Source organism: Trachemys scripta, chromosome 17, assembly GCF_013100865.1.
Source record: "Trachemys scripta elegans isolate TJP31775 chromosome 17, CAS_Tse_1.0, whole genome shotgun sequence".
Classification (NCBI taxonomy): domain Eukaryota; kingdom Metazoa; phylum Chordata; order Testudines; family Emydidae; genus Trachemys; species Trachemys scripta.
The window spans coordinates 12,804,388-12,825,656 of NC_048314.1; the positions used below are offsets into that span (position 1 = coordinate 12,804,388).

General features: G+C 46.3%; 1 protein-coding gene across 1 annotated transcript in view; it reads left to right on the plus strand.

Moving 5' to 3' along the window:
- The window catches only part of FAM102A (family with sequence similarity 102 member A), a 44,408-nt gene that overhangs the window by 17,201 nt on the left and 5,938 nt on the right, over positions 1-21,269 (plus strand). The window contains exons 3-11 of the mRNA XM_034793550.1: positions 8,462-8,582; positions 8,945-8,974; positions 14,259-14,375; positions 14,955-15,001; positions 17,219-17,373; positions 18,905-19,009; positions 19,333-19,522; positions 19,726-19,847; positions 21,117-21,186. Coding sequence (XP_034649441.1) covers positions 8,462-8,582; positions 8,945-8,974; positions 14,259-14,375; positions 14,955-15,001; positions 17,219-17,373; positions 18,905-19,009; positions 19,333-19,522; positions 19,726-19,847; positions 21,117-21,186 — 957 coding nt within the window. The remainder of the gene's footprint in view (positions 1-8,461; positions 8,583-8,944; positions 8,975-14,258; positions 14,376-14,954; positions 15,002-17,218; positions 17,374-18,904; positions 19,010-19,332; positions 19,523-19,725; positions 19,848-21,116; positions 21,187-21,269) is intronic.

The window sequence follows — 21,269 nt, forward strand, 5'->3', positions numbered from 1 at the left end:
AGCGGGTAGTGAAGACGTATCCTAAGTTACGCGACTTCAGCTACGTGAATAACGTAGCTGAAGTCGCTGTACTTAGACCTACTCACCGCTGTGTCTTCACTGCGGTGAGTCAACTGCTACTGCTCCCCCATCAACTCTGCCTGTGCCTCTTGCAGCAGTGGAGTACAGGAGTCGACGGGAGAGCGCTCAGGGGTTGATTTATCGCGTCAATTAGATGCGATAAATCGACCCCCTCTGGATCAATTGCTCCCCACCGATCCGGCGGGTAGTACAGACATACCCTTAGGTAACTCCTTTCCTATTCAGCTTCCACTAAACCTTCTCCAGCTAAATGAGCATCACCCAGACCGTTCTGCTTATTTAAACAGCGGTAAATCAAAGCTGGCTTTCTGCTTCAATTTCCTTTTAAATCCCACTGAACAGCAGAAGAAATAAACCATCCCAGGGAATGGGGAGAATTAAGTAAGTAACATTCGTAAAACACTTTTGAAAATGTATTTGTCATACGATATAGTCTGCTTTGATCCCAAAAGGGCTGTCGTAGCTTATTGAGCAATCAGGTTTAGCATTTGTGTTGTCTGTGGGTAAGTTGCCTTAAAAGACATTTGTAGCTTGGCATTAATGTGAGTGACTGAATGAACAGGGGTGGGTTTTTAGGGGATGTGAGTAGGCATGTTATTGTATGGATGTGACTGCAGTTCGTGTACGTATGCAGCAAGGTTTGGGAATTCAGGAGAGAGTATGTTTTGTGAGTAGGTGGATGTGGTGACCCATACGAATGAACTATTTACTTGAAACACTTATTATGGAAAGTCCAAATATTACTTGTCTCAAACAATAAACATTTGTTTACTGAGTCTTTGAGTCACAAGGCTTTATTTACCTCATCTGTCTCTGAGCCATTCTTTTTCCACCATATCTGTTAACATCTAGCCTGTAACAGCCAGCTCTTGTTAGTCTGAGAATACTGGGGTTTCAGGGAAAGAAGCATGTAGATGTGACAATCTACTATTTAGTTTGGCTATTGTTTTAATGAGTGACGTAAGCTCAGTCATAACTGAATGATTTCAGTGTGAGTCATGAGTAGCTAGTATCCTTTCTGTCCAAGAAAGACAAGCTCTGGATTTAAATGGCTTTTACCATTTAGACACTTACACATTGCTATATTCTGGGCTTCATCACCTTAGATTTCTTACCACATCATGTATCCATTGTTTTCCACTAGTCAGTGGCATCTCTCAGACTCCTGGAAAGTTCAATGAAAGTTTGTCCCAAAGCCTTAAATTGTTGGCCACACTTTGCTTGCTTCCATTCATCACCTCTTCCCAGACACCGACATTTTCTTGGAGGAAGGCTGCCCCACAAAGTAGTCCTCTTCAAACCATGATCCCCAGAAGTTTCCTTCCCAATTGAGAAACATGTGCAAATGAAAGGAAGGAATTTTTGCCATCCTATACTGCTCAAGGTGTACATGTTAGTTTTCACTCGTAGTTTTCACTTTTCCTTTATTTGGCTCTCCCATGGCTTGCTGCACAGATATCAATCTGTTTAATGAGTGTCTGTCTCTACAAACTTAATTGATTAAATTTTTATCCAGAAGTTGGAGGCATAATAAATGCTCGGCAAACAGGCACATGGCAAAGTGATCTGGAGGGAGAGCAGTGAGAATTCAATACATGCACTTGGAAGGTTCTGCACTGAAAAGCATAAATCCTACGTGCAGGGAGAGGAAGCAAACTGCAGAGAGACAGAACAGCAGAACTGGGGTCCGGCATGAGAAACCAATGTGATGGGTGCTGCTACTCAGTTAAAATTCATCTTGTCCTGGTGTTACTGTATGAAGAGGATGGTATCAGGTTTCGGGAGGTGGCCATGTGAGGTTGCTGTCACTAGTCCAGTGATTTGAAAAGGTTTGAGAACCCTTGGTCTACAGCTTGGGCTGTTTCTTTTTAATCAACATAAAAAAAAAAAAATCTTGGTGCTGTACAACCTGTGTCTAGGAATCTATTCACTCGCTGCGGCTGCTGTCTGTTGTGCGGCTACCTCTGGGGTTTAATGCAGCAGCCATTTTACACCGAAAAACTACAGTGTAAGATGTGAACTGTGTGAGTAACCACTTCAGCTGAAACTACGGGGAAATATTACATTCTGCCTACTTATCACCCAGTCTTTATGAGATCACTAGGGTTAAATCCCAGAATGCATCTAAATGCTGTGTCCTCATTAATGACCACAGGTGGTGAGGACCTCTTTGTATCTCCTCCTAACACTGTGCTCAAATACTGTTGCATACGGAGTCATCAGCATCACTTCTTGTAGTACATGGCTGCTATTTGAAAGTGTGTAATCCAGCTACTAGCCCTGCTTACTGAGAGCTGAACACCTACGCAGGTATCCTGCTTTGGAACGCATGTTTATTGGCTTGTTTCTACCTTTTTCCTAAAATCTTAGGGTGGATGGGGCAAGAGAAAGACAGGCTAATCCATGTTAATTGGTGTTCCCTAAGAAATACCTCGGTGCCTACCTCCCTCTTAATCCTTTGGCGAGTTTAGGGACACACCTGAGAGGTTAAAAGCTGGGACATGAGTGCTTCTGGGATGGAGAGAGTGTCTGATTACTCTGGAATGTTAATGGCCACTTTCTCCATTTGGTACAGTAGCAGGTCTAGCCATTTAGCTTCTGACAAACAGGGTGGTTGGGATTTTTTGTACATTTGACATAGTTATAACGCACCTTGATCTGAGTACATGGCAGCTGATTCAGGCGTGTGCAAACTGCTCTGCAGTGGGAAAAGGGGTACCAACATCAGCTTGCTGCTGATAGCCTCTTAGTGCACCAGCTACTGATGGTATAGCTTGTTTGCTGCTGACTTTTTTTTCCATTTCCTTGCACAGAAACCAGATAGCTGAGCATACAGGGTTTCCTCTCGTAATGGCTGCACTGTAGTAAAGACATCCTCCTGTTGGCACTGTCTGGACACCCTTTGGACCATAACTCTCAACCTGCCAAGGGCCAGATGTAGGACACTGGCCTTCTTTTACATATTCAGAGACACTTTGTAAAGAACACAATAGCCAAGATAAGTGTGAAATCATCTGGGGCGCATCTATTTTACAAAACTTTCACCAAGTTTGTAATGAGGCCTAGGGTTTGATAGCTGTGGGACAGGTGTAAATTCGGATGTATAGTAAATAGTCTGCCAGTGCATTAAACTACTGCAGACACCATAGCACCATTAGCTCGTTAGCTCCTAAAAATTGTTTCCGGAGCTGCTCATGGGTTACACTACAGCTACAACTGAGTCAGGGAACAAAAGTTATCACCTGACTGAGTTACGGTGTCATATGCTAGAGCATAAATGGGACCTAACAGCGTCCCCGAAACAGATTAAAACCCTGGACTGTCTCAGGCTTTAGCCTGATTACTGGGATGCAATTGGATCCCATCTACAGTACAGCTTTTGACAGAGTCTGTGACAGGGTCTTCTGACTTTGCTTTTAGCCTTAGTGAAATTGTGAAGGATTTAAATGTAGGCATCCGCCTCCAGGAATAGCTCCTGAAACTCATCAAATTTTTCCTTTCACCTCTGGGGAATGCCTTTGTCCAGCTTTCTTGGTCTTGCTGTACCAACTATCTCCACTCCAGAGAAAGCGAAATGGGAGGAGAAACCTGGAAAATGGTACAATGGCTGCTCCAACCAATCAGTCACATTTATTATAGGAATCCAAGATGGGAATTGGCTGGCTGACCTCTTTAAAACAGTGTCACTAGCTTGATCTGACTTGGCACTGGAAGGATAATATTTGCAGTGCTATCACTGAATGAAGTGGTGAACCAGTAAACAGGGCACAGAGTACCATCTGCTGTGGGCATGCAGGCGGGTTAGTGCTGCTCAGAGTAGCTGACACAGATCCACATCTTAGAAAGGGTTTCAAACTGGGAGCCATTGCAAGAGGACACTAATGACTATGAGCATCACGAATAATAAAGCTCTGCTCCTAAATTTGAAAGGTGAGAGAGCTAAGTAAGGAACCCTGCTCATAGGGGAAAGCTTGGCACACAGTATCTAACTTAACAGTGTGCTAGTTGGTTTTCTGCCATTTCTGCTTTTGAGTGTAAAGCGTCTAGCAATCTAGTGCAAATCGTGATGCACTATTGAAATGTCTGCCATAAGAAAGCTATCCTTTTCTTAAGTGTTTGTGCAAGGAAAAGAACAGTATTATACTTCCCCAAAAGATCGCAGAATAATAATTGTGGAAAATCAAAGGAGACAACTATTTTCACTAGCAATGTACTTTCTCCTTCAGGATTCAAGTCAATGTGAAACTCAATTTTTCTTTAATAATCAAAGGTCTGACAGGGTGAAAATTCTTCTCCTTTGGGTGTGCATGTTGGGATGTGTGGCTGGGCACACTTTGAAGAGACCAAAGTCTGTCTATGGTCTGTTTGGGAGTTTAGGTATTTTTCTGGTTAGCTGTTACTCATATGCAGGACAAGAGACTTCATTGATTCAAAGACAGCATTTATTCCGCGCACGGCCTTTTCTGACAGTATTTTCTGAATGTCCTTTTTAACCATCTTACAGTCATGGTTGGTTTTGTGGCTTGCTAGAATAGTGCTGTTCTGTGCTTGGCAGATGTGCAAGTAAATCGTGCTTGGTAACGATCTGTACTGCTGAATCTGAAACGCTTTCCACCTTCCAGCTCTAAGCCCCTAGTTAGGCAAAATCTGTACAAGGCCTGGCCCAAAGAGAACCTTTGGGGTCTCATGATCACCTTGCCCACTTGTATATTCTGACTTGCTGGTGGGATGTCGCTGTATAGCCTTCCAACCACTGAGCGCTCTAGTGCATTATGGCACCCCCTTTGTCACATTGCGCTATGGCTCTAGATGGGGTAGACCACTGGCTGAAAGGATGCACAGGTCCATCCTATTGACTATCCAGGGAGTCAGGGATATGTTAAATGGACAAGTTGGGAATTTGAAGTCCCTAAAGAAGCCCTTTCTTTAGACTCAGGCCCTCCACACATTCTGCAAAGAACTGGCACTTACTCTATGGGCTTGGTTTGGTTTCCATTGTGAGAATGGTATAATTACTCTTCCCAGGCTAAGTATATACATTTTTTTAATAAAACTTACTCTGTTTAGGGTCAGAGCTTAGCTGGCAAGGGCTCAGGTTTCTGGGGATGCAGAACAAAGCAGACTGCAATAGACAGTTACTAATATAAAACCTCTGAAGACCCAGTGGTGAGTCTGCACCTATGTCCAGGCGTTGGTCTGATCTATTTCTGGCTCCTCAAGTATAGAGTAAGGTTTAAAATTGGACGCATCTGTTTTAGGCTCTTAATTTTGCATGACTGTGTGATTAGGGTTGAGAGAGACATCTCCCGCCTCATCTCCTGGCCACACTTCTGCCATCTCATTGGTTTTCGTGTGTGATATTTTCTAATTGTACAGCTGGGAGTGTCCCAGAGCTAAATATGAAACTCTGGGCTTCATTCAAGGCCACCTTTAAAACATGCTCCCTGTAATTATCTGCCCAATGATAACTTGATGCCAGCAGATGGCCAGACAAGGTCTGCCACTTCATCAAACACCAGCCTATCTGAGCTGTTTAAAACTATTCTTTTTTCCTAGAAGAAGTCGGCTTTAACCGTTCACTGTTCCCCTTACTGTCTCCTGTCTAATGATTTTTAAGGACTTTCTAACCTGCCAGCATTGGAAGTGAAGTGATTGCTCTGCATGCAATCCATAAAGCACTTATATTTGAATGCAAGGATGCTTAATTTGCCCATCTGTAAAATGGGAAAATGCCCGCCTACTTAACAGCGGGGCACAAGGATTAATGTTTAAAGCATTTTGACTTCCTTGGATGAAGTGTGAGGTGATTATGTACAATATTTTTCTCAGATTCTCTTCTGTGCCAGTTCGGTATGTGACTCTCCTGAGGCAGACAGGATTCCCTTCCTTTGCTCTGTATCTTAATTCCCCAAGTTGTGTCATAGCCTTTGATTCACTGCTTTGAACATGGACGTCTCCTTGGCTTGATGTTTGCAGGGCTTCTGCCAATCCCAAATGCCTGCCTTGGATCTGTGAAGCACGTATGACATTTTTATATGTATTTTTGGCCTGCCTGGACTCCTTTCTGATCCCATATCCAGAGAATTTTCCTTGCTGAGCTCTCAGCATGAGTGCTACCTGCCATCAGATCAGGTTTATGGCATCACATACATCTGAGTTCTTTGACGTATTCTTCCCTCCTGTCCCTTTTTTTTAAAAAACAGTAGTTCTTTCAACTTGGCTGGTGCTGAGGATGCTTTATTGTGAGAAAAACCTTGCAGTCTCCTCCGAGAGAAGTACCACTTTTGGTCCCAAGGCCTGGAGCAGTGGTTTGAACACAGGAGTAGGAGCCAGGAACTCCTGAGATCTAAACTTGCATAAGACACTAGGATCCCTCTGTGACTTTGAGAAAATCACCAGCCTGCCTGTTTTCCCATCTGGAAAAGGGAATGATGCAGCCCCCTTTGTGGGCAGATAAGGGAGGATTCAGTATTTTTGAGCTAGTAGTAACCACCCTATTCTAGCTCCCTCCTGGATTCACCCTAACCAGTTTATACAAGCCGCACGAATGAGAGGCTTGTTGACTTCACCTTGAAGTGTGGGTCAGGCAATCCCGAGATAGAAACAATATTGGGGAGGTTTTCAGGCTGGTGTTGAAGGTATTTCTTCCTCACACCTCTGATCTCATTATCTTGTATTATGCCTTGGTGCTATGGTTGGGGATCGGGAGTGCTTTTAATAACTAAAGTACAGAGTATACCTGGTGCCCTCAGTCCTTTCTCTTTTGCGCTGTGCTAGGAGAGGGAGGGGATAATCCCTATATTAAGATTGCCAACTAATAGCTACAAATGGCAAAATCCCTTGTCAAAGATTCATTGCCCCCCACCCCAAATACCCTGAGAAGTTAATTGGCTCAAGGCGGAGGCCTGAGCTGGAAATAGATCAGGCCGGTGTGCAGAGGGACTGTTGGTAATGTGTGCATCATGCGTAGCCCCGGGCGCCCTCTCTTCACAGGTATTCAAACCCGTCCCCCGTGCTGATGCGCACCGCCCCCAAAAAAGAGGATTTGTTTCAAATGTCCCCTTTCCCTCCCTTGCTTCCTTTCAGGGCCTTGCAGAGGCAGGAATCTTGATCTGAAGTCCTTGTAAGTTAAAACAGGCAATTCTCTTGTTGCCTCCATTTCTCTCCCTTCCATTTTTCTGTGGTTCAGGCTACAGTAACTCAATTTAAACACCTTTTAGTTTGCCTTGCAGTACTTAGATTAGGTAGGGGGCTTGGATGGCTGCTTTCCCCCATTCCCAGACTCTTCCGGGCATAGGTTCTCCACTCCCCAGCACCATCTTTCTCTTGGACGGGGCCAGCCTCTGTTGCAGCTGCAGTGCAAACCAGGAGCACAAGATCTTTAGCTAGCATGGTCCCAGTCTGTTGTTTCCCTGCTTTCTGTGCATATGGTGGTCTCCCACTTGCAGTGCCTCTGTCCTCTAAGTGGCTCTCAACCTTTCCAGATTAATGGACCCCTTTCAGGAATCTGATTTGTCTTGCGTACCCCCAAGTTTCACCTCACTTAGGTGAAACCACTTGCTTACAAAATCAGACATAGAAATACAAGTGTCTCACAGCCACACTATTACTGAAAAATTGCTTGCTTTGTTATTTTTACCATATAATTTATAAAATAAATCAATTGGAATATAAATATTGTATTTCTCTTTCAGTGTATAGTGTATAAAGCAGTATAAACATTTCATTGTTATGAAATTTTAGTTCGTACTGACTTCACTAGTGCTTTTTATGTAGCTTGTTGTAAAACTAGGCAAGTATCTAGATGAGTTGATGTCCCCCTTGGAAGACCTCTGTGTACCCCCAGGGGTATCTGTACCTCTGGCTGAGAATCGCTGCTCTAAGGTTGCTGTGTTGACTGCAACCCAGCCTGAGAGCAGAGTTCCCCACAGAGAGCCCTGTGTAGGCAGTGTGCTTGCCTTGTAAGACATGTGGCTAAATTTGAGTCCAGGGCTGTGCAGGATGGGCTAGAAACCAGTTCTTCGACTTACTTCTAACAGAGTTTAGCCCCATCCACAATGGACAGCCAACCAACTAAACAGGTCTAGCTGGAAACGCTTAAACACTGTCCCCAAATTCTGTTTAAAGCTCAGTGTAGAGGAGATGTGTAGTCTAGTGTGAAATTTGGATTGGACCCTGTCTGCTGGTCAGGGGAATTGTCTTCGGCACCTAAATAACCAGAACTGTATGTGATGATTTCTGGCTGACGATTGAAATGTCATGCAAATAGAGCTTTGCAGACCAGGCAGCTGGGATTGGCTTGATCTGCTTTGTAACTTCCTTTCAGGCTTCTTGATATTTTTTTTCCTCTTTTTCTCCTCTCCCTCCCCCCCCCCAATAGAGAGGAAGTGCAGGAGAACTGTGTCCGCTGGAAGAAGAAATTCACCTTTGTGTGTAAAATGAGTGCCAATCCTGCCACCGGCCTCCTGGATCCCTGCATCTGCCGAGTGTCTGTGCGTAAGGTGAGTACCCAGCCTCCACCTCTGACGTCGGAACATCCCCAGCAGCTGGATGTATTGGTAAAGCTCCGTGGCTGCCTTGTCTTGGAGGTGTGAGAGGATGCATGGATATTGAATGGTAATTAGAAGCTTTATGCTTGGGCTAGTTGAATGGAAATAGTCAGCGCCCTTCCCTCCCACATCCACACCCCATCCTCCTGCAATGTTGTTTGAAGGGGAGATGAGGGAGGTGGTACCCTGGGTGCCATGGAGGGGTGAAATCCTGGAGGCCTATTCCAGCACTGACAGTATGATGAGTTTCCCTTTGTTCCCACAGTAAAGCTGATGGCTCCTTTTCCTGTTTTTCTTCTTGTTTCACATTATAGGAACTGAAGGGCGGAAAAACCTACTCCAAGGTAAGAGCAAAAGAGCGTGCAAAAGGAGTAGAATGCGGGGCTGTCCTGGGTTCACTCAGCGTCTCTGGCCCAGCCGCGCTCTGACAAATGGCCAGTGGTGGAATTTCTCAGGAAGCAGGGCTGTGTTTGTGTAAAGCAGTCTGAGGAAAGAGCCGTTACTTGTAGTTGGGGATGGAACTGATTTATTTCCCCTAAAACGGCAGGACTGTGACTTGCTGGGGCAGAATCCAGGTCCCATTGTACATGTGAATTCTAGAGATGGGACTGATCCAAAACCACTGACGCGCACATCCTTAAACGGTGGGGAAGTTCTGAGACCGATGTGAAACTCCAGCACTCGGGGTCATCCCTAATGAACACGCACACAGAGAATGTAGACTGTTACCCTGCGTTCCCCAGAATGCAGTAACCAGCTTGGACAGCAGTTAGGTGTGTGAGCTGACCTTTAGAACTGCAGTCTGGAGCTCTTGGCGCAACAAGGCGTGTTCATGGAGAGCACTATAGGTTGGAAGGGACGAACAGATTGATCAACAGAAGGGTTTTATTGGGAACTCATTCCTTTTCTCCTTCTATCAGGCATGGCATGCATTAAACCTCATGCACTGCAGTAGAGGCAACGGGCTGTGAGTCTCTTCCATCTTCAGACTGGGTCCTGCTGCAGGAAGGAGAGATTGGGCTGGTTTAAGAGTTGCGAATCTGCACGGGGCCCAAAGCCAACTGCTTGCATGGGAAGGCTGGTCTTTGGCCTATGTGCCAAAGTATCCGTGCCCAGTGGGCAGGTGTTCTTGTTCCATGAAGCCTCATCACCGTTTGCTCCAGTTGGCACCTTTATTGGCAGGGTCTGAGACCAAGGATGGAATCCGCTTTGGAGGCTCAACAAGGCTCTCACCCTTACATGTGGATTGAGGTCTGTGGGTGGAGGAAGCTGTTGCTGCCCACTCTGTTCCTGTTCTGTGGCTAATTATGACCTCAATCTCCAGGGCTGACCATCTGTTTCTCACTCACTAACTTCACATTTTTAAAAATGCTGTTCTTCCATTCTATAGAGCTGCTTACCCAGCAAGAGAGCCATGCAGCTGGAGGGAGGGACATGCATGCAACACCTAGTTAACTGAGTACATACATGCCTGTTCCCTCTTTAATCTATGTCCTGAATTTTTCCCTACCACCTGGAGGTGTTGGGTTGGAAGAGCCTCAGAGGGGATGTCACTGCAGAGTTACCCCAGGCTTTTACTTGGGTATTGCCCTAACTGCCCCCCTCCAAAATGCACGCACAGATGCACACAGACACCCCTCTGATCTGAGTTTGGTGGTGCTTTAACTCTGGGGTATCTGGCCCACCTTAGGACATAAGCTAAAGCCCAAGTGCTGCTTTTATTTGGGCTGATAACCTGCCCACTTTGCAGTGAGGGCGTAAGGTAAACCACTGACGTGTTGATAACCCTCCAAAGCCTTCCCAGAAGGACAAACAAGTCCTCCCCCAATTTACTGGGGAAATCATAGAGCACCTTACTACAACACACAAGAACCATAGGCTCTGCCCCCAGAAGTCCTCGCAACACACAGGTGAGTGCAGCACCACTGAACACAGTAGCTCTGCTAGAGTTTTGCACTGTGACTGCTCCCACTGGGCTAGGCTAACCCACATGCCAATCACCCAAGCTAACTCTGCAGTGAAAACCTACCCAAAGATAAGCAGTGGTCTTGTGAGGTGCGCTAGAAGGAGTGTGTGTGTACGTGTTCTGTGCGTCAGCGGGTTGCATGCAGATGTGTATCCTTCTGAAATTTCAGGGCTTTTCATCTCTTTACAAACTCGTAACTTTGCTCAGTGGAACGAAATCTCTTTGAGCTGTGAGGAGATAGCAACAAAGATATCGCAGGGTCTCTCCCGCTGCTAATGAGGACGCTGGGCCCTTGCCAACATTCCCCCCAGTTATGCTGCCAAAGTGGCTGTGAGGTACTGAGACTCACTTGCTGATGCTTCCAAGTGGCTTTGTGCAGAGGACAGAAGTTGGGTTTCCCTAGACCTTTGGACTTCATATTAAAGTTGCTGTGGGAGGGTGCGGGGACCGGAGGTGTTGTGGATCTGGGCCAGCAGGATGTGCTGTTGAAGTGGAAACTTTTTTATTATTATTATTTTTCCCCTCCTGTTGTCCCTGAACCGGATGGAAATGCCGTCAGCTGGCTGGAAAAATGAGGGAAACTGCTCTGAAAGGTTACAGCTGAGAACATCCTTTCATTAAGGGATCCTTCCTCCTGCAGCTTCTGCCTTCCAGCAGACACCTCCCTGCACTGGGAGTCTGCTTCCTGGAAAAAATTCCTGGCCCCAGTATGCTGTGTAAAGCTTTGCATCAGTTTATACCTCTGCAGTCCATGGGGGCCAGTCACCTGTCTTCTGAGGGAGGGGGTCCAGGGGTTTGTATCTGTGCATTGGATGGTAGGGGTTTGCAGTTGGTCCATCCCTGGGGGAGGGTGCTGTGTAATGGTATCCTATTGGTGTTGTCATGCCTGTGAGCCCAAATCCCCCATTCTGGGGTACAGCAGTCTTTTAAACAATCCTGCTAGCTGCTCCCCTCAACCTTATGGTCCCCACTAGTGTTTACTTTGACCAGCAAGGAGCCTGAAGTTTACTCCAACCTACTGACACCTGTCAAAACTACACCGGCCTTGTCCACCCTAAGATTGTATCGCGTATTAGCTAGGAGTGGTGGTAGGGGCTAACCATGTGTTAGCAAACACAAGGCCTTCGGTCTTGGAGCTACTTAGCATTGGAGCCTTGTTGTTCTCTCGTTCCTGGAGCTACTGCCTGTTCAGCTGGGTGTTGATTCGTAGCCTAGTGTAGTGAGAGTACTGGGAGAATACACTTTACCCTACAGTCTCTTTTCACCCTGTCCCTGCAGTCCCTTTGGAGGCGGTGGTGGGGAGAAAGGAAGTGTGTCACGGTCCTCTTGCCTTCTCTTTAATCTCTTGATCATCAGTTAAGTCCCAGTCTCCCGTCTGGTCCCTTAGTCATTCTTATGCAGGCACATCCCAGCTGTTTAGAACTTGGCTTCCTCTGTTCCAAATACAAAATTCATACAGTTGTCATGAACTGATGTACAGTGGCACTCTATAATCACCTGTCAGCTTCCAAGAGTGACTGGATGAAACCCCAAACGCCATTGGCCTGGTGCTGACCCGGGCCCATAATTCACTGGTCCAAGACATTCTAGTAGGTCATACCTGAATTTTGCTGCCCTGTCCTAGGTTGCAAATGGAACAGTGGTTAAAAAATTCAGGGGAAAAAATACTGATGAACTTGAGTCATCCTTGTGATTCAAACAGCAGAAGGAATAGCATTGTCCCTTTCACATGTCGAGCTGCTGGCCAGCATGGGAGGGTGGAGTTTCTGCTTGCCAAGAGGTAAGAGTCAGATTAAAAACAAGGGAATTCTAAACTGAGCCTTACTCAACTGTTTTCAGTTCCACAAAAAACCCACAAGATCAGAAAATGTTACCATGAATGCTGCTAGATAGCTTTCTTTGTAATTCAGGTATGTGCCCCTTCCTAAGGGAACATCAACTACCCCAGACCTGTATTGCAGTGTATGTTGTAACAACTTCTCCTGCGTTCCCTGTGAGAGAGCGGGGCCTACCCATCAAAGAGTGCCAAGCTTTTCTCTCCTCACTGTGGGACTGTGTAACTTGCTCAACGCAGGGAAAGGGCAGAGACCGCAGCTGGGTCTGATTGATTGGGCTGAATGTGTCAAGGAGAAAACTTACCACCCGAAAGTGCAGAGAACATGAACTGTCCTGTTGGCTTCTTTGACTCCCTCACCTAGACTGTGTTCATAATAAATCTTCAAAGGACCAGGAGTGCAGAGTAACATAACTGCTGCTTTTTGATTCAGGTTCTTGTATGTTCTCCTATCGACACACTTGTACCATGAATCTGATTTTGCTTTCCTTCCTATCTGCACTTGTTTTGCATTCTCACTCACCTGTGTCCTTTTCTTCTCTAGTTTATTAAAAGAACTAAGATTTAGAGAGACCCTAATTAAAAATCTCCTAAAACATTCCTTTTCCTTCCTGTCTATCAAACTTTCTGTTGGCTGGCTAACCACTAGGGGTGTGAGGAAACGAGGTTCCAGGTGCATCCCATGACGATGGCTAAGCTCTAGGGCAGAGGTGGGCAAACTACAGCCCGCAGGACAGTCCTGCCTGGCCCTTGAACTCCCGGCCAGGGAGGCTAGCCCCTGGCCCCTCCCCCGCGGTCTCCCCTCCCCCGCAGCCACGCCGCCGCATGGGCAGCGCTCTGGGTGGCAGAGCGGCAACATGTCTAGCTCCGGCTGGGTGGCATGGCTGCCAGACACGCTGCTCTGAGCGGCATAGTAAGGGGGCCAGGAGGTTGGATAAGTGGTGGGGAGTCCCGGGGGTGAAGTCAGGGGCCAGGGAGCAGGGGGCAGTTGGATGGGGCAGAGGTTCAGGGGGGAGGGGCGGTCAGGGGCCGGGGAATGGGGTGGGGGGGTTGGATAAGCGGAGTCTCGGGGGGCTGGGGCGGGGGGGGGGGGGGGGGGGTGGGGGGTTCGGGGGGGGGCAGTCAGGGAGCGGGAAGTGGGAGGGGACGGATAGGGGGCAGGGCCCAGGGTGTTTGGGGAGGCACAGCCTTTCCTACCCAGCCCTCCATACAGTTTCGGAACCTCAGTGTGGCCCTCGGGCCAAAAAGTTTGCCTACCCCTGCTCTAGGGCATATACCAGAGGGTGTCTGGGATTTACTGCATGGCCAAAGCGGAGGTTATAACTGGATATCTACAATTCAAGTGACTTCTAGCTTGCGTTTCTGATGGTCTCCTTCTTGTTTCTCAGAAACAATGTGTCAGTTTCATCTACAACAATATCCTTTCATCTCTTGGCTTGCAGGCTCCAGTGCATTCTGGGATGTCCTAGTACAAAGAGTGCCTTATTATGTTTGTGTATGTGATTCTGTTTTTTCCACATCATTGACCTAGTGCCTTCCACGTCCTTGGTTATGCAACCACTGCAGGCTGGTTAACACTGTCCTCACCAGAACTACCATTGTGTTTCCTTCCTCCATACAGGGGCTTCCTGCAGGTTCAGAAATGTTCGCCTAAAATTGTGACCTTTTCCATCCTCGACATAGATGCTGACGTGTAACCACAGTTGCATAGTGGTCTGCAGAGGCATTGGCCCCCTACACCACAAACACATGCTCTTCCTTTGTTCTGTGTGTGATTGATTCCCTGTCTCTCTATTGAGCTTTTTTCCCTGTTTTCTCTTGACCACAGCTGGGTTTTGCTGATCTGAATCTGGCAGAATTTGCTGGCTCTGGATTCACTGTCCGATGCTCCTTGCTGGAAGGATATGATACCAAGAACACCCGGCAGGATAACTCCATCCTAAAGGTGCATAGTCAGTGTCCGCACGGGAGGGATCCTACGGTTCAGTGCATTCTTCAAATATCCCACCTGAATTTGTAGTACAGAATTTTGTTCCCAGCCTTCCCACTTGCATCCTCGTGGGCAGGGATGTTTAGCAGAGAAGCACCTTCCCAAAGCCAGACTGGAGAGAGAGAAACCGTTTCCCACTTCCATAGAGAGCAGTCACTCTGATGTGTACAGAGATGCAGTTAAGCAGTAGCATTCCAATAGCATCCTGTATCTGCAGATAAAACATGAGCAGGAAGAAGGTCCCGAGTCCACCATTAGAGCTGCTGTAGCATCTTTCTGAGCAGGAGGTGCTGATGCATCATGGATATAGTGATATTAGTGGCTTAAAATAATGCTCCACTGTATCCCTCAATCTTACTTCTGTGTTGAATGGAAAGGCAGTCCAGCTGATCCGAAGTACTGTGCAAACTCCTGATTCCGAGATTCCCCCTCCCCCAGTATCGCAGGACCCAATGTGGATATCCGCATGGATGACTGACTAGTTGGGTGGAATTGGCAGTTCCTAATGACCTGTATCGTTTCTATCTCCCATAGGTGACAATTGGAATGTCTCTGCTCTCTGGGGACCCCTGCTTCAAAACGTGAGTTGCTGGGTCGTCTTCCACTCTTACGGAACCTGCTGCATTTGTTGGGTTTTTGGACACACAACTGTTCCCTGAAGGGTGGGGCTATCTGCTCTGGGCTGGCCTAGATCCCTGGTAGCGCCCAGAGACATACAAGCCTGGTCCTGTGCATCTTATCCATAGATCACCTAGGCAATTTTATAAACCAGTAAACTTCCCCAAAAGTACAGTAGGAAAAAAGCTTATAACTGGGAATCTGGACTCCTGCATTCTATCCCCAGCTCTGCCAAAGACTCTGTGTGACAGGCAGTTCGCTTATTTTCTTTGTGCTTGTTTACCCATCTGTAAAGTGGAGAAAACATTTGGCTTACAGAGGTGTTTGTAAAGCATTTTTAGATATACTGATAGAAGGTGTTATACAAGTACAAGGTCACTTTTTGACTTCTTAGAACTGCCAGTTAGTAGTATCTACTACTTACATTAAAAAAAATTCTGACTGGATTAAGGGATTAATGGTAACATCTACAAATGAACAGGGGAGATGAACCATGAAAGGAGACGTGTGGAGGACTTGCCAAAGTGTGCTCCCATTTTGGTTTCTTTGCTGCTTTGTGCTAGAGAAAAGAAGCATAATTTTTTAAATCTGTTTGTTTTTAACCTTAAATATCAAGAATTTAGTCTTGGTTTCTGTCCACCCCCCTCCCTGACCAGTTTTGTTGGAGGACTTTTTTTTTTTTTATAAGGCAGGTGGTGATGGGAAGTGGTCCCAGGTCTGTGCTGTGATCTGTTTGTACACCTTAACTGAAGATCTCCTTTACCCCGGTGCTAGGCATCGGAGAGTGTTAGCAACAAACCCCAGTTGTCAATATGAGCTGTACCATTCCGTCCTTTTGTGAGCAGTAGTAATCAATCTGGAGGGACTGGAGAGAGATTTCACTATTGAAAACAAGGTCTCTGAGAGCCACAAAATAATTGTGGTATGAGATCCTAACATTGTTTTGCAGTATTTGCATAGTGATGTCATGACAATGCATGACGACGGTGAATCAAAACCACAACAAATGTATTGCACTGTAATGTTAAAGTCCTGCCTGAGCTATATGTACATCTCTCGGTGATTGTTCAACAAAATAATTTTTTTTTTACTTCTGCTGCATGCTTCTTGGAGTCTACATTTAAAACTTTTGCCTCTGTAGTAATGTCCGTTACAGATGTGACTTTAACAACATATTTATATGGGCAAAAGCCCTAGTGTAGTTGGATTTATGCTTGCAAAAATTTGCTGGTATCGCTTATTTTGTTTGGGGAACTGGTATAAGCGGTACCTGTAAAAGCACTTTTCTATTGATATAAGCTGTGTCTAGACTAGGAGGGTTCACCCCCTTTCCCAAATACGCTTTTTCGATGGGGGCAGGGGGGTTCCAAAGATTTTAGATGTCTGTTGTCCTGTGTTGAAAAATTGGAGAGGACACGGGAGAATCAAAAAAACAAAAACCTTACAATGAGAGAATAAAGGAGTGCAATCTGTTTAGTTTATCTAAAACATTGAGGAGGTGAATTGATTTATAGAGTATAAGTGACCTTGTAGGGAGAAAATGCCAAATACTACAGGGCTAGTTCAGAAAGGCATAACAAGAACCAGTGGCTTGAAGTTAAAGCCAAATTCAGCTTAGAAATAAGGCCCACACTTTTAATAGTGACGGTGATTAGCCATTGGAAAAAACTTATCAAGGGGAGTGATGGATTCTCCATCTCTGGAACTCTTCAAATCAAGATGCTTTTTGGAAGATATGCTTGAGTCAGTCACAAGTTATTGGACTTAATCCAGGGATAACTGAGTGAAATTCTCTGGCCTGCGTTATGCCGGAGGTCAGACTGAATGGATTTTTACGGTTCCTTCTGGCCTTAAAATCTATAAAATGGTCTGATTATTTTTTTTAAAGTGACCAGTTGAGAGGGCAAAAGACTTTTTAAATCACTTATCATGTAGTAATTTTGCTAGTGCGCTGGCCACTGTAGTCTTCTAAACTAGTCAAAGACCTGCATTTCTAATGTAAAAAAACTAGCAGAAAAGCAAAGGTTTTGCTGCGTTCCCTTCTTACAAAACTCCTTGCAGGCTTCCATCCTTCCCCACAAGGAAGCAAGAAGGGAATGGTCCCCTTTGTCAGTCACCTCTTCAAGCTGCCAGTTCTGCTTGCGTAATTTGGGTCCCGTCCTGTCTTTTGGCTATTGCAGGCCTCCTTCCACAGCCAAATCCGTCACCATCCCAGGACAGGACTCCTCCCTGCAGTTGACCTGTAAGGGCGAGGGGACTACCAGTAGCATCAGCAGCTCGGCCACTATTGGAGCAGTGCGTCAGGCCAAGTCGAGACCCACCATTCTCAATCCAGGTACAGGCCCTCTGTGCTCAAGACTGATACAGCTTTTTGTTGTTCCAGGATTCCATTCAGCTTTCTCCAGCACTTGGAAGGTTAATGAATCTGTGCATTGCACGCTCTCCCTCACCGGTCCTAGTGTCTTTGCTAATTAAGAAACTTGTATGACTCTCTATTAAATGTAGCTGGGCAGAGTGAACATGTATTTCTGTTAACAGAGGAGATGAAGCCATTCCAGGGACTGACTTAATGTTTCTTGCAATCCTCTCTAAGGACTGGGGGCCCATCACTGTGGTTCCTCCTGTATTCAGTGACACTTAACACTTCACCCCTCTGCTGTTAGGTTTGCTCAGGCTGATGTTTAGAAAAGTCCCTGTGCAGCTTTTAGTGCTTCAGGGTCTGAGGTCTAATGGTCTCATTCCAGCTGCTGAAGCAGAGTTCTTAGACTTCCATTTTTCAAGGACATTGCAGCCTCCCCTGGCTCCCCTCTTTAAAGTGAATGGGCTGCAAATATACTGTGACAGATACATAGTGCACCAAAATCTGGAGCTAACCAGTTCACCTCAATGAGCCCTTAAAAAACAAAAAAACAAACAAAAAAAACCCTGGCTTACATGTTTACCCAGGAGACCAAAAATGCTCCTTACAACCCTTTCACATGCAGGCGGGGATGGTGAAGTCTGGAAATTCAGAAGTAGCACCGACTTTTCAGGCCATATTCAGAGGTGATGTTGTGATGGTGAAACTCACCCTTATGAGGGTAGAAGAGTGGGGGTTATAGTAGGATAAGCAGCTAACAGGAAAGAGAACTTCCCCTTTCTTGTTTTATATCGTACCTCTGTCTGTCCTGCTTCAGCCTCACCCTTGGGCTGAGTTCCAGTGTGACGTTTACCATCATTTCTGACTCAGGCCCCACATCTGACTTGTACCTGCGTATATGAGGGAAAGATGGATTCAGAGCCTTAACTGGCAATCCACCTCGCTCTTGTCAGCCTGTCACAAACTCAGTGCATTTCCCTACCTGGTGGGATCCTCCTGCATCTTTGTTGGAGCTTTGAGAATCCTGCCCCTTTAGGTTTTTGTACCACCCTCTGTCACTCTTCACTTGAAAAGTCCTGTGTTATGGCCTTCGCAGCTTTCCACTGGCTGCTGTCTGTCTGAGTAGTGAAGAGCCTATAAATAGCACTTGGTCTCTCGCATGGCATGCACCAAGCTGGCTTAATATTTTTCAAAGGTATCTTTTATTTATGAAATAGCTTCAGACGTGACCCATCATCTCCCTGGGCTTGAGGGATTGGAGCTCCCTGGTAACTCCAGAGTTGGGCGCCTTGTCAGCCACTGGAATGCGTGACTGCTTTGACACAGCCTCTCACAGCTACTGTCATAAATGGTCCCTGGCAACTTCTAGCTCTGTGCAAGTCAACGTAGAGCAACAAGTGTGCACCCTTCCCTGGCCCTAGTGCAACAACAGTCCCATCCAGTCTTTCTGCAGGAAGTGGCAAACTAGCTGGCTGAGAGATAATGTGAGTGCTTTGTTGTTTGGCAGGTGTTCCAGAGGAACCAGACCAGAATCTGTCCAGTCCAGAGGAAGTATTCCACTCAGGGCATTCACGGAACTCCAGTTATGCCAGCCAGCAGTCCAAAATCTCCGGTAATTGTTGACCTGCTGAACTTTGGTGTCCATGTCCAGGAAGGCGCAGGTCTTCAGATTTCCAAAGCTGTTTTCCTTTGGCACTCTCCTCCTTTGCGAGTGATTCACAGCCACGCCTGTGACCTCGAGCCACTCCTGAGCCTGCCTTCTGAACTCCCAGTTTTGCGATGACTGCAGATCTGATCTGTGTAATCCTCTGCCTTTGTGGATTCAGATTCCTCTCCTCCTCAGTGAAGCTTCCGTGCCCGGACTGGAGACTTGGCTATTTGCACTGTGTTGCTATGGGATGGTAGGTTTGGTTTATAATGAGTCTCTATCCACAGGTTATAGCACGGAGCACTCTCGCTCCTCCAGTATGTCTGATTTGACCCACCGCCGGAATACGTCCACCAGCAGCAGCGCCTCTGGGGGGCTCAGTTTGACAGTGGAGTGTCCTGAGGGAGAGCGGGACCACAAACTAGACAAGCCACCTCGCCCCCCAAGACCAACCATCCTGTTGGATAGATCGTCCCGGTAGGTACAGTATAAAGATGATAGCTTTGTGGATGGGGGAAGGCCTAGAAACAAAGGTTCCTTCGCTCTTCCTTTACCTTTATGGCCTCAGATTTGCTGTTGCTATAATCAGAAAGGAAGAGGCTACAGATAAGGGACACAGACAGCTCTGGCAGCCTGTGACCCGAGGGGCTGAATCTGTTTGTTTTTTTTTCCCCTCCCAGGAGGAAAAAGGATTCAGTGGAGAGTCACCCAACGTGGGTGGACGATACTAGGATTGATGCTGACGACATAGTGGAGAAAATTATGCAGAGTCAGGATTTCACAGACGTCAGCAATACTGAAGGTGAGATTAGTACAAGGCGCAGCGGGGAGACTTGCTGCTCCTCTTCCAACCTTAGCGATGCTCATCATCCTCTCTAATCCCGACTCCCGCGTCACCCAATGGTGCCTCCCACTCCTCTGTAATTTGCTGTTAGTACTTGCTGGAAGTTTCAGTGGCAGATATCTTAAAGGGACCCCGCTGATGTGAAAACTGCATTTCCTTCTGAAAACAGTTTGTATCTGCTACTGTTACAAGTAACTGAAGCTGTGAGGCTGGAGGGAAACAGTCCTTCTCTTCTCCAGGTTTACTTTTGACAGCGCTTCATGTGTAGTCAGTTTTGCTGCTCAGTTGCATCACCCTCCTGCATAGCTCCGGGGGCAGCTCCTGGGCACGCTTTTTCCCACGCTGTGCAAGAGGGTGTTTGCCAGTAACAGGAGCAGCAGAGCTAAAGAGGAAGCAGGGTAGGTGTGTGCAAAGAGAGGGGAAGGAGGAGGGGTCTAAACATACTGGCACTCGGGCCTGACCAAAAGACCCTTACGAATAGTGCAGAGGAGGGAAAAAGCCTCATCAATCTTTTTAAAGGAATTGAAAACAATGTTTTTAAAAATTGGTCAGTTTAGGGAAAATTTCAAATAGCCCTCCTTTTAATAATAATAATAATAATTAATAAAGTATTTCATTTAAACTAATTTTCTTGCCTATTATACAAACCACAGCTTAGATTTACTAGAACTCTAAACTTTAATCTAATTTGCTGTTCATTACTCACACTGTTCACTGTTTGCATTTCTGTCAGCTTGGATGATTAAAAACAGGTGATCGTGCTTCATTAACGAATTTGCACTTCGCTCTCTGTGGGAAAACGAGACCGAACAGAACAGGGCACCTCCATAGTGGTGTAATGATGAGACTGCAAATGCTGCCGGGGAATGTTTGTCTCTTTGTTTGAGTTCTTAAAATAATACTAAGAACTCCTTCATTCATGACACCGTTTAGAAGTTTAAAAAAAGCCCAACCTAGCCATCAAAACCGTATTCATTAAAATGTGTTTTTAAAAGCTGACTCTTCCAAAGTCTGGTTTGCCCCGGGGATCTTCCTAAAGCAAGGAGGAGAGGGAGTTCCACGAAGCGTCACAATCATCAGAGCAAGAGTGTAAACACACCTGCGCTCACAGAAACGGAATGAAAATGCCCTAGCTGAGCATTGTGTAACATGGACCGTAGGGGACATCTGGGGATTGTCAGGACTGTGGATTTTACTATCTTTTTCTTCCTCTTTTCCTATCCGCAGACAGTAACCTGAGGTTGTTTGTGAGCAGAGATGGCACAACGACATTGAGTGGGATTCAACTGGGAAACAGGTATGGCTCCTGAAAGGTTGGTAGACACAAGAGCTCTGTGAAGATAGGTCCGCTCGTTCTTTGTGCTTAGGAGACTTTCACCT